Here is a 12788-nt window from a genome sequence, read left to right on the forward strand (position 1 = left end):
TTATCATGATGATTTTTCACTTTTGCCCTGATCATGAGGAATTATTCTATAATTAGATTTGCTAATATTCAACTTCCCTTGCTCCTTGAAATAAACCAAATCTGATCACAGTCATGGTTTATTGTTATTTTAATGAGCTGCTGGATTCTAATATTTTACATGGGATTTTTATATTGAGATTCCTAGATGCAAATTGTCTTTTAGTTTTTTGTTTCAATATCAGTTTGGTACTTGCTTTGCTAAAAGAATGTTTATGCTTTTCTTTTTCTTTTTCTGTCCTTTGCATCTGTTGCTTAGTTTACTTGTTCCTTTAAAGTTTGTTAAACTTGTGAAACCATGTTTTATTGTAGGAGAATATCTTTTTGATGATAATTTTTTCTATGATAATTGATCCTAATTCTTAGTCTCTCATGGGAACTATTTTGGTAAATTATGTTTTTTTGTTTTTTTTTTTTTAGGAAAAGAACTTTTTCAGTCTAGACTAATAGTAAAACTTGTACTTCTCGAAGCATATACATTTTCAGCTTGAGATTAATCCTGTAAGAAAATCTAGAAATAAAATATATAGAAAAATCTATAAAGAAAGAAATTCACAAACATAATTGGTTTTGACAGTGTTAGGTTGAGGTGGCACTTCTTTCTTCTTCATGAGATACACACACACACACACACACACACACACACACACACACACACACACATATATATATATAGAGAGAGAGAGAGAGAGAGAGAGAAAGTCTTGCTCTCTGTTGCCCAGGCCGTAGTGCAGTGGTAACGATCTCGGCTCACTGCAACCTCCATCTCTCAGGTTCAGGTGATTCTCCTGCCTCAGCCTCCTGAGTAGCTGGGACTACAGGTACCCACCATCATGCCTGGCTAATTTTTGTATTTTTAGTAGAGACGGGGTTTCACCATGTTGGCCAGGCTGGTCTTGAACTCCTGACCTCAGGTGATCTGCCTGCCTTGGCCTCCCAAAGGGCTGGGATTATAGGCGTGAGCCACCACGCCTGGCCTCATGATTTTATATTTGATTGCCTTTAATCACTGTTAGTTTAGTTTACTAAGTATAAATTATTCATATGTCATTTGTGTTAGTAATTATTCACTCAGCAAATATTTATTGAGCATTTACTTTGTGCCAGGCATTGTTTTGGATATTAGAGTTGTATCAGTAAACAAGACAAATAACATTCTTTCATGAAGCTTACATTGTCGTAGGAAAGGCAGATGATCACCAAGATACAAACCCAGTACATTACACACTGTGATGATTACTGTGAAAGGAATAAAACAGTAATGTGAAAGAAGGTAAATAATGAAGATATTAATTAGAGTGGTCAGGGACGACATCTCTTTGGAATTGACTTTTGAGCTGAGTTCTTAAAGATGAGAATTAGGGTTCAGAAAGAACTTTCTATGCAAAAGAAAAAGCAAGAGCAGAGATATTGAATGTTGGTAATTTAAGAAGCCCAGTTTTTCAAAATTAGTCTTTTACGTTATTATAGTGCCAAATTATGGTTTTACTCACACATTTTTCATCCTTAGACTTTCTCTTAGAGCTAGCAGCCTTGTTTTGATGAATCTATGATTACATATTTATTTTTTCTAACCTAGATTTTATTTAAAGCCATTATAACCAGCTTCCTTTTTGAACTTCTAAAGATCTTCTATACACATAAAAGCATATATGTGTACACATTCCATTTCATTTTTTTTATACAGCCGGTAGCACATTGTGTAGACATGTGTGTACACCTTGCTTTTGTTATTTGTTTTGTTTATAGATCTGTTTTTTAGATTGTTTAATATTCATGCATGTAGATTTCCTTTATTTTTAAAAATCTGCATAAATGTCTTCTTTTGAGAAATGTCTGTTCATATCCTTTGCCCACTTTTTGATGGGGTTGTTTTTTTCTTGTATATTTGTTTGAGTTATTTGTAGATGCTGGATATTAGCCCTTTGTCGGATGAGTAGATTGCAAAAATTTTCTCCCATTCTGTAGGTTGCCTGTTCACTCTGATGGTAGTTTATTTTGCTGTGCAGAAGCTCTTTAGTTTAACATGAAAAAATGCTCATCATCACTCGCCATCAGAGAAATGCAAATCAAAACCACAATGAGATACCATCTCAGCACCAGTTAGAATGGCAGTCATTCAAAAGGCAGGAAACAACAGGTGTTGGAGAGGATGTGGAGAAATAGGAACACTTTTACACTGTTGGTGGGATTGTAAACTAGTTCAACCATTATGGAAAACAGTATGGCAATTCCTCAAGGATCTAGAACTAGATGTACCATATGACCCAGCCATCCCACTACTGGGTATATACCCAAAGGATTATAAATCATGCTGCTATAAAGACACATGCACATGTATGTTTATTGCGGCACTATTCACAATAGCAAAGACTTGGAATCAACCCAAATGTCCATCTGTGACAGACTGGATTCAGAAAATGTGGCACATATACACCATGGAATACTATGCAGCCATAAAAAAGGATGAGTTTGCGTCCTTTGTAGGGACATGGATGCAGCTGGAAACCATCATTCTTAGCAAACTATCACAAGAACAGAAAACCAAACACCGCATGTTCTCACTCATAGGTGGGAACTGAACAATGAGATCACCTGGACTCGGGAAGGGGAACATCACACATCGGGGCCTATCATGGGGAGGGGGGAGGGGGGAGGGATTGCATTGGGAGTTATACCTGATATAAATGATGAATTGATGGGTGCTGACGAGTTGATGGGTGCAGCACACCAACATGGCACAAGTATACATATGTAACAAACCTGCACGTTATGCACATGTACCCTAGAACTTAAAGTATAATTTAAAAAAAAAAAATCGGCCGGGCGCGGTGGCTCAAGCCTGTAATCCCAGCACTTCGGGAGGCCGAGACGGGCGGATCACGAGGACAGGAGATCGAGACCATCCTGGCTAACACGGTGAAACCCCGTCTCTACTAAAAAAAAAAAAAAACTACAAAAAACTAGCCGGGCGAGGTGGCGGCGCCTGTAGTCCCAGCTACCCGGGAGGCTGAGGCAGGAGAATGGCGTGAACCCGGGAGGCGGAGCTTGCAGTGAGCTGAGATCCGGCCACAGCACTCCAGCCTGGGTGACAGAACGAGACTCCGTCTCAAAAAAAAAAAAAAAAAAAAAAATCTGCATAGTACTACCTTGTTTTGCTTAAAGTCACAGTTTCTAAGAAGCTGTCTATAAAGTTAAGTGAGGACTTACTGTATAATGCTACATGGGTATACCAGTTTCATTTGGTGGACAGTTTTGGTTATTGTAAGTAATGCTGAAGAAAAAAAAAAACATTGTACATACTTGTTCAGGAGAAATAACTGGAAGCCAAACCACTAGGTCAGTGAGTATGCATAAACCTAATCTATAGCTATTGCCAGGTTTCCCTACAAAGAACTTAAATTTGTCACTTTCTTACCAACACTATATGGGTTGCCTTTCTTCAAAGTTTCACCAACACACAGGATATTATCAGAATTTTTTATTTTTGCTAATAGTTGAAACCTAGTTGTTTTAATTTGCATTTTGCTTATTATAAATGAGGCAGAGCGTCTTTTTATATATTTAAGGGCTATTTGAATTTCCTTTTCTGCCAACCAAATATAACCTTTGCCTCCTTTCTGTTGATATATATTGATGTTTTTCTTACGGTTTGTTTTTACATTTTAAGCTTCCATTTATTAAGGAAAAGCCCTTTATCTCTCTTGTATTGTAGTTCACTTTTCTCAATTTGAGTTTTGTGTCCAAATTTTTGGTGTTTTGACTTTTCTATGAGTGTTTTCTTTAATGTGAACGTTGTAGAATTTATCAGTCTGTTTGTGACTTCAGGGTTTTATATCATGCTTAGAATGACACTGAAATTTTTGTAAAATTTTCTCTCAAGACTCTCTGGTACTCATTGTTTAAGTGAGGGTGGGGGTGCATATGCACATGTACTTCAAAAAAGTATAGCTAAAGTTTATTTAAGGGATTTAACCTCCCTCCCTGCAGGCTAATACGCAGTTGTCCCAATATATTTTGTTGTTGAGTCCTTTTTTGTTTTTTGAGACAGAGTCTCTCTCTGTTGCCCAGGCTGGAGTGCAGTGGTGTGATCTCAGCTCACTGCAACTTCTGCCTTCTGAGTTCAAGTGATTCTCATGCCTCAGCTTCCTGAGTAGCTGAAATTAGGCATTCACCCAGCTAATTTTTTGTACTTTTAGTAGAGACAGCGTTTCACTATGTTGTCCAGGCTGGTCTCAAACTCCTGGCCTCAAGTGATCTGCCTGCCTCGGACTCCCAAAGTGCTGGGATTATAGGGGTGAGCCACTGTACCTAGCCTATGGAGTCCTTTTTTTTCTTCCTGTTTTGAAATGCTTCCTTTATCTCCTCCTTATTTTCTTGATCTGTACCATTGATTTGTGTGTCTCTGTTCCTGTTTAGTTAGTTTCTATTAGGAGTAGACTGACAGTAAACAAATAAGAAAATGTTAAGCAAAAATAAATTTTATAATTTAAATAAGCAGAGTTATGTGGTAGTCAGTAACTGGAGAGCTGTTTGAATGTTCAAGACAGGCCTCCCTGAGTAGGTGACTTATAATCTGACATGAACATCAGAAAGAAAGTAGCAAGGTAAACATTCAGTGCAAGAACATTTTAGGTAGAGGAAATGGCCCCAAGGTAGAAATGATCTCCATGTGTTGCAAAAGTAGAAAGAACAGTAGGAGCCTAGTAGCTGGGGGAAGAGTGATGAGAGATGCTGTTGGAGAAGTGGGCTGAGCAGAAAGAATGTGTTATGTAAGGATTTGAAGGCCAGGTTAAGGAATTCAGATTTTAACTGTGAAGGGAAAGTACTCAAGAGCAGTGTTTTAAAATTCAAATAGTCAGGGATGGATTTTTCTTATGTTTCTCCTACAGAAGGAGAAAACAGAGCATAGATAATTTGTAAAATAAATACGTTCCTATGTAATTAGGAACTATTTCTGTAGACATATGACCCTATAACTAATTTCTTTCCTTTTTTACATAATTCTGCAGTTAAGGAAGACAGTTTTTTAGATTTATAAAAGTACCAAGAGCTTAGAACTCAACATAATCCACTTGCATGGAATAGAATTAAAGACAGTGTTATGGTATGTTTTAAAATAATATTTTTTTCTTCCTTTAAAATGTTTGTACTAGGGAACAGACATCCTTGGAAGAGGGAGAAATTCCTTGGTTACAGTACAATGAAGTCAATGAAAGCAGCAGTGATGAGGGAAATGAACCTGCCAATGAATTTGCACAGCCAGCTTTCATGTTGGATGGTAACAATAACCTGGAGGATGACTCCAGTGTGAGTGAAGACTTAGATGTGGATTGGAGGTATGTAGCATGATTTTATTAGGATACTTAATTAGACTCTTTGAGTTGAATGAGTTCATGATTCTAAATTATGAAAATTAAATCTCTGCTAGCTAAGAAATATTCTAATTTTTCCCATCTGTTAGTTCTCCTCTTCTTCAAAGCTCATTTCAAATGTTCCTTCCTACTTGGACCCTTTCCTACTTCCTCCAGTGAGTGACCTCTTCCTTTGACCTTTAGCTCTCTTGAAACTCACCTTATATCCTAGTTACTTATACACATTTTTTGAGTTTTAGATTTCTGACTTTTAAAATTTTGCTTTGTATGCCCTGTAGCACTTAGCATAATTCTTTCAAAAATAGCTTCTTAATGAATACCACTTGAATTTTAAAACCTGTGGTTGAATCAGAAAACTGTAAGAATAGTTTTCCTTCCCTGTTCTTCCTTTTCCTTCTCTGTATGTAAAATATGGAAGATAAAATATTACTTTCCAGGAGATGTTGAAAGCATTTAATTTACTTTATGCTTGACAAAGAATAGTCAGCTTCAAATGAAAGTAACATATAAGTGAATTGTATTCTGGAATTGTTACTACTTATGATACAATGCTCAGAATTTAACTGTTTTGGTTTATAGTGTCTTTAAAGTGTGTAATAGTCCACTGAAAGCAGGTAGCTATTGAGATGTAGAAAGGGTGTCCTAACTGATCCCCTTTTTTTTACTTTTTCTGGGGCAAAAAAGATATCTTGATGTACTCACCCTTGTTTCTTTCTCTGTACAAATATATTTTTAAGAATTTTGTGTTTTTCCAGTTAAAATTCCTTCACAGAAAATTCAGAAAAATAAATAAGAAAAAACTCAGGTATATCTCCTGAATCTCTTCAGGTTTCCGGAACATATGTTTTAAGCCCTCTTTTGTGTCTTTAATTTTTCTTTCTGTGTGTGCTAGCTACTTCTCTGTACTTCTCCAGATTGTTCCAGATGGGAAACTGAACATCTTGAGATCTTCCTTGCCCTTTCCTATTCTTACTTCCCAAGGGGGGAAAAATGTGTGGAGAACAGACTTTTATCACCATTTTGGGGAAGTAGAAATGGTATTTCATTACAGCCATGCAATTTGTAATTCTACCTTAAACATTCTCATACTTTAAAACACATTTTCTGGCTTCCCATACGTTATGGAGAATAAGCCGCTTTACCTAGTCCCAGTCTTGCTGATCTTGATGCTTCTCTCTTTTCCTTCCTCTCTGTCTCCCCATTGCCTTTTTACTGCACTCCTTATTAATTCGGAAGTCTTCTGTCTCCATTATGCAAAGTAATTCCTCAAAGTGTTCAGCAGTTGAAAGAATCATTTGTTTAGCATCATCTATGCATGTTGGGAGACAATTATGGTTTCATATGAAGGAATTTTTTCTGTTGCACATTTTCAAGACTCTAAAAATAATTGTTTTACAGCTCTGTTACGAAGATGCTCCTTCCTATAGGGGCACTAAGATTTAACGGATTATTGACTCATTGAAATAGTGCAGTGAGCTTTTTCTTCCCCATCCTGCATAAAAGTTTTTCTATACGTCTGGTTTTTCCTTTAGGACAAATCATTGAAAGTGACATTACTGAGATACGTAGTATTTTTCAAGGTATGGATACATATTTCCAAATAACTTCCAAAAAGGTTGTTTTACCTAAAAATTTGAAAGAATAATGGAAGTTTTTGCTGAATATAATTTGTTTGTTTGAGATGGAGTCTCGTTCTGTTGCCCAGGCTGGAATGCAGTGGTGTGATCTCGGCTCACTGCAACCTCCGCCTCTCAGGTTCAAGTGATTTTCTTGCCCCAGCCTCCCAAGTAGCTGGAATTACAGGCGCCTGCCACCACATCCAGCTAATTTTTATATTTTCAGTACAGACAGGGTTTCACATTGTTGCCCAGGCTGGTCTCAAACTGCTGACCTCAAGTGATCTGCCCTCCTTGGCCTCCCAGAGTGCTGGGATTACAGGTGTGAGCCACCATGCCCAGCCTCTGAATATAATTTGAACTTAAATTTGAGAAACTATTACTTTAGGTTCTAGTTCACTGATGATCTTTCTAGACATGGCTGTTGTGTTAAGGTTTTAGAAACCTTACTAATGGTCCAAAAATATACAGAGCTTCAAAGTAGTTTTTTTTTTTTTTAATTATAGAAACATTTTAGCATTAATTTTAAGACACAAATTTTGAAGGTTGCTGTATGTCCACACCTCATTATTTGCTTATATGATACTACATTAATTTATGTGGCAATGTCTAAAGGTTGATAAGGTGAAAATGTGGTTTCATTTCCATATTAAAATAGCATGCTATGGGTAAAGCCATGGCAAAGAGCAGCAGTTCTTGTCTCTGAAGTCAAACTTTGGCACACGTGTTTTCATTTCACCACTGCTTAGGAAAAAAGTGAAGCCTTTTGGTTTGTTAATTTAGTTTGAAGGAAAATGGAAAAACTCCTCTATCAAGTTTGTTTACTTGTTTTCATTGAAGTTGCATTAGTGTTCAGAATACTCAAGAGTACCTGATAGCTTGGTGTGGTAGGAAGTGACACAGAGAAATCATCGTTTCAGATACCGACAAATCCCAACTCTACCATTTGTTTATTCTTTGATAACTCCTTAACTTCTCTGTCTTCCTGTAAGAAATTGAGTTCTTATTAACCTAATAAGATTGTGAGAAGTTAATTCTGTGTGGATATAACTGTGGTTTAATAGAATTTTTAAATATTTTGATATAATTTTAGACTTACAGAAAAGTGGCAAAAATAGTACAAAAATCCTCATATATCCTTCACTAAGATTTCCTAAATGCTAACATTTTAAAACCACGTTTGTGTTACCATTCTCTTTCCTTTGTTTATACTTATAGTAAGGTTTTTTCTGACCCACTTATGAGTAAGTTGCAGGCATGATGTCTTTTTCTTTACTTGTAAATAATCTAGAATGAATTTCCAAATCCAAGACCATTTTCTTACATAACACAGTAAATAAAATTGTCAAAGTCAGTAAATTAATGCTGATACAATATCATCTAATCTACAAACCTTATTTAGATGTTTGTAGTTGTTCCACCAGTGCCATTAGAGTAAAATTTTTTTCTGGTCTAATCTTTGTATTAGATTTTTCGTTGTATTTAGTTAACGAGTTTCTTTAGTCTCTGTTAATGTGGACATTTCCTTTGTCTTTGTTTTTCGTTACCCTGAGATTTTTAAAAAGTACAGGTCATTTATTTTTTAGAATATCCCTTAGGGTGTATTTGTCTGTCATGAATAGATTTGAGTTGTGAATTTTTAGCAGAAACACCCTAGAAGTGATGTTTTGTCCTTTGCAGTACATATCAGAAAATACATGGTGTCAAATCAACCCATTACTGGTGATACAAAATCTGATTTGGTTATGGTGTTATCTGTCAGATTTCTTTACAGTTGTCATTTATCCTTTTATACAGCTGACCCTTGAACAACACAGGGGTTAGGGGTGCTGATCCCTGTGCACTAGAAAATCCAAGCATAACTTTTGACTCTTCAGAAGGTTAATTACTGATAGTCCACTGTTGACCAGAAGCCTTATGATAAAGTAAACAGTTGATTGCCACATGTTTTGTATGTGATACGCATTACATACTGTATTCTTACATAAAGCAAGCTAGAGAAAAGAAAATGTTAAGAAAATCATAAAAAGAGAAAATATATTTATTCTTCATTAAGTGGAAGTAGGTCATCATAAAGGTCTTCATCCTTGCTGTCTTCATGTTGAGTAGTAAGCTGAAGAGGAAGAGGAGGGATTGGTCTTGTTATTTCAGAGGTGGCAGAGGTGTAAAAAAAACTGAGGTTAAGGGTACCCACCTATACCCACCTCAAGCCCCTGTTGTTTAGGGGTCAACTGTAGTCAATAGGCTTCTAGCGTGAAGATACTTTGAGACTGTAAATAACATGTTTCTTCTTAAACTGTCAAATTTCCATCCACTAGTTTTAGCACCTATTAGTGGTTCTTGTCTGAAACAATTTTTTGTTTTTTTTGTTTTTTGTTTTATGTTTTTTTTTTTTTTTTTTTTTTTTTGAGACAGGGTCCCATTCTGTCACCCAGGCTGTAGTGCAGTGGTGCAAACTTGACTCACTGCAACCTCTGCTTCCCAGGCTTAAGTGATTCTCCAGCCTCAGCCTTGCGTGTAGCTGGGACTACAGGCATGAGCTACCAATGCCTGGCTAATATTTGTATTTTTTGTAGATGTAGGCTTTCGCCATGTTGCCCAGGCTGGTCTTGAACTCCTGAGCTCAAAGTGATTTGCCCACCTTGACCTCCCAAAGTGCTGGGATTACAGCCACCACACCCGGCCTGAAACAGTTACTACCATGGTGACTGCCAAGTACATGATGTTAGAATTTTTACCTGATTATTTGTAGTGGGCCAAATTACAACTGGATATTATGCTTTGAGTGTCTAGATTTGCTTAGCCTGGAGAAGAAAAGAATTATTGGGAGATAGTTGTCTTCAGTCGTTTGAAGGGTTGTTTTGCAAAGAGAAGGAAGACACAATTTATGTTGTTTCAGCAGGCAGAATTACAGCAACAGAGCAAAAGTTGCAAGTAGGAACACTTAATATGTTTTAAATTCGTAGTAGTGCTATCCCGCCCTGGTACATACCACCTTAGAAAGCAGTGTATTTTCTGTGTGGAAGGAATGTTTCTTCTGTTTCTTGAATGTCTACTATGGTGCCATCCCTGTGTCAGGCACCTTTGCACACCTACTATGTCTTACTGACTTCAGGGCTCTCTCTTTGTACTACATCTTACTGCTAGATGAAGGAGTTTCAGTATTTCAAGGGTGGATGGATTCAGTAATTCTTAATATTAATTCCAAAATCTGTGATTATATGAGCATGTCTGTTGCTTTGTATCATGTGATACTTGATTTCCAGATACTGCTAAACTATAACATACTCTTTCTAAGAACCATTTCTGTGTCCCTCGGCAATAGATGGGTAATTTTAATTATGACACATGGGTTGACATCAAAATGATTTTTGAGCTGGTTGTTTGTGGATGTTTAGGACTATGATATTCAAATATGATAGGATATGGAAGTCAACAAGTTTGTCTTTAGACAAAATAAGCTCAGTTTTGGATCTCTTGGACTTAAGAGGTGGTAGGAATACATCTACTCAAAGTGCCCCACAGACAACTAGAAATGTAGGTCAGGAGCTTCAGGGGAGTTTAGGAATTAGGTAGAGATTTAGGAATTACCTGCAGAGAGGATAATTGAAGAAAATGGGCTTGAATATATTAATAATTTCCAAGGGAGCCAGATTAGAGAGAAGAGGACCAAGGACATGCTTACGGTTTTCAAATTTTGAAATACTTAGTATTTCCAAGACTAGAGGAAAGGGAGGAATCTCGATGTGTTCAGGGGTAGAGGAAGGAGAATAGGACCAAAGTGAGACATGTTTTCCTTCTAGGAGCTTAACGGTTTTTTAGAGAAAATTATAATAAAAATGAGCAGTTAGGAGCTAGATATTTTTCAAGCTGTATAATAATGGAGGTGGCCTAATCTTAAACTCCCCTGAAGCTCCTGACCTACATTTCTAGTTGTCTGTGGGGCACTTTGAGTAGATGTATTCCTACCACCTCTTAAGTCCAAGAGATCCAAAACTGAGCTTATTTTGTCTAAAGACAAACTTGTTGACTTCCATATCCTATCATATTTGAATATCATAGTCCTAAACATCCACAAACAACCAGCTCAAAAATCATTTTGATGTCAACCCATGTGTCATAATTAAAATTACCCATCTATTGCCGAGGGACACAGAAATGGTTCTTAGAAAGAGTATGTTATAGTTTAGCAGTATCTGGAAATCAAGTATCACATGATACAAAGCAACAGACATGCTCATATAATCACAGATTTTGGAATTAATATTAAGAATTACTGAATCCATCCACCCTTGAAATACTGAAACTCCTTCATCTAGCAGTAAGATGTAGTACAAAGAGAGAGCCCTGAAGTCAGTAAGACATAGTAGGTGTGCAAAGGTGCCTGACACAGGGATGGCACCATAGTAGACATTCAAGAAACAGAAGAAACATTCCTTCCACACAGAAAATATAATATTTGTAATATTATATTACAAAGATTTGTAATATATCCTTAGCTTCAACTGCATTTCACAAATACACCTGTGCATGTGTATATAAGATATTCACTCTCGTACTTGTATAATTCAATAGAGAAAAAGGTATATTTTCTAAATGTAAGCAAAACATTTTCCATTCTGCAATAAAAACTGAGAAATACTGAAATTTAAGGCAAACTAGCAGGACACCAAGTATAATTTGTATACACATACTGGTGACAATTATCATTCAATAATTCTTTTCTTCTCCAGGCTAAGCAAATCTAGACACTCAAAGCATAATATCCAGTTGTAATTTGACCCTACAAGTTGGTATTAAAATATTTTAAGGTTTTCTGTGCACAGCATGCTTATTGGCTTGTCAATATGCTAATACAATTATGTCCTTAGCATAAGATTTCCCAAATCATAGTGGTGAGTTTTGTTTTTCTGGTTTTTTTTTTCTTTCTTTTTTTTCAGCCTATTTGATGGCTTTGCAGATGGACTAGGAGTTGCCGAAGCTATTTCATACGTGGATCCTCAGTTCCTTACCTACATGGCACTAGAAGAACGCTTAGCCCAGGCTATGGAGGTATGTTCATAACGCTAATGTCCATATATAAGTTGATGGGATACAAAATGATAAAGGTTTAAAGGGATTTTGAGACTATTCTTAAGAAAAGGTGAATCTTTTTTCCATCAAAGTTTAGTAACAGTTATTGAATGATAATTGTCACCAGTATGTGTATACAAATTATACTTGGTGTCCTGCTAGTTTGCCTTAAATTTCAGTATTTCTCAGTTTTTATTGCAGAATGGAAAATGTTTTGCTTACATTTAGAAAATATACCTTTTTCTCTATTGAATTATACAAGTACAAGAGTGAATATCTTATATACACATGCACAGGTGTATTTGTGAAATGCAGTTGAAGCTAAGGATATATTACAAATCTCTTTTTTTCTCATGGCTTCTAAATACTATCTGGCTGCCTAATGCAGTTAGGAAATTTGCTCCTCCTAATCCCAACAAACATATACACACTTCAATAAATGGGGCATATTTGCTGCCTAAGTTTCTTTTGCCTTCTTTTCATTATTTAACTAAAACAGAAAAACCTGTTCTTAAATGTTATTTGCCTAAGTTCAAAGCCCAAGTATTTTCATGTTTGGGAACTACTACTGTACCAGTGGATTTCATTAAAAGAAGTCTTTCTTTAAATCACTATTTCCAAAATATAGGTACAGAAATGACTGGTGAATGAGCCACAGGTGAGAGAACAAAAAAGTTGGTAAGAAC

The 12788-nt window shown here is 36.3% G+C and overlaps 1 protein-coding gene across 2 annotated transcripts in view; it reads left to right on the plus strand.

Moving 5' to 3' along the window:
* Nucleotides 1-12788, plus strand: part of PJA2 (praja ring finger ubiquitin ligase 2) — a 74544-nt gene that overhangs the window by 43340 nt on the left and 18416 nt on the right. For both annotated transcript variants that reach the window (XM_010380194.2, XM_030927207.1), the window contains exons 6-7: nucleotides 5195-5377; nucleotides 11970-12081. In XM_010380194.2, the coding sequence (XP_010378496.1) occupies nucleotides 5195-5377; nucleotides 11970-12081 (295 nt within the window). The remainder of the gene's footprint in view (nucleotides 1-5194; nucleotides 5378-11969; nucleotides 12082-12788) is intronic.

Source organism: Rhinopithecus roxellana, chromosome 3 (assembly GCF_007565055.1).
Source record: "Rhinopithecus roxellana isolate Shanxi Qingling chromosome 3, ASM756505v1, whole genome shotgun sequence".
NCBI classification, from domain to species: domain Eukaryota; kingdom Metazoa; phylum Chordata; class Mammalia; order Primates; family Cercopithecidae; genus Rhinopithecus; species Rhinopithecus roxellana.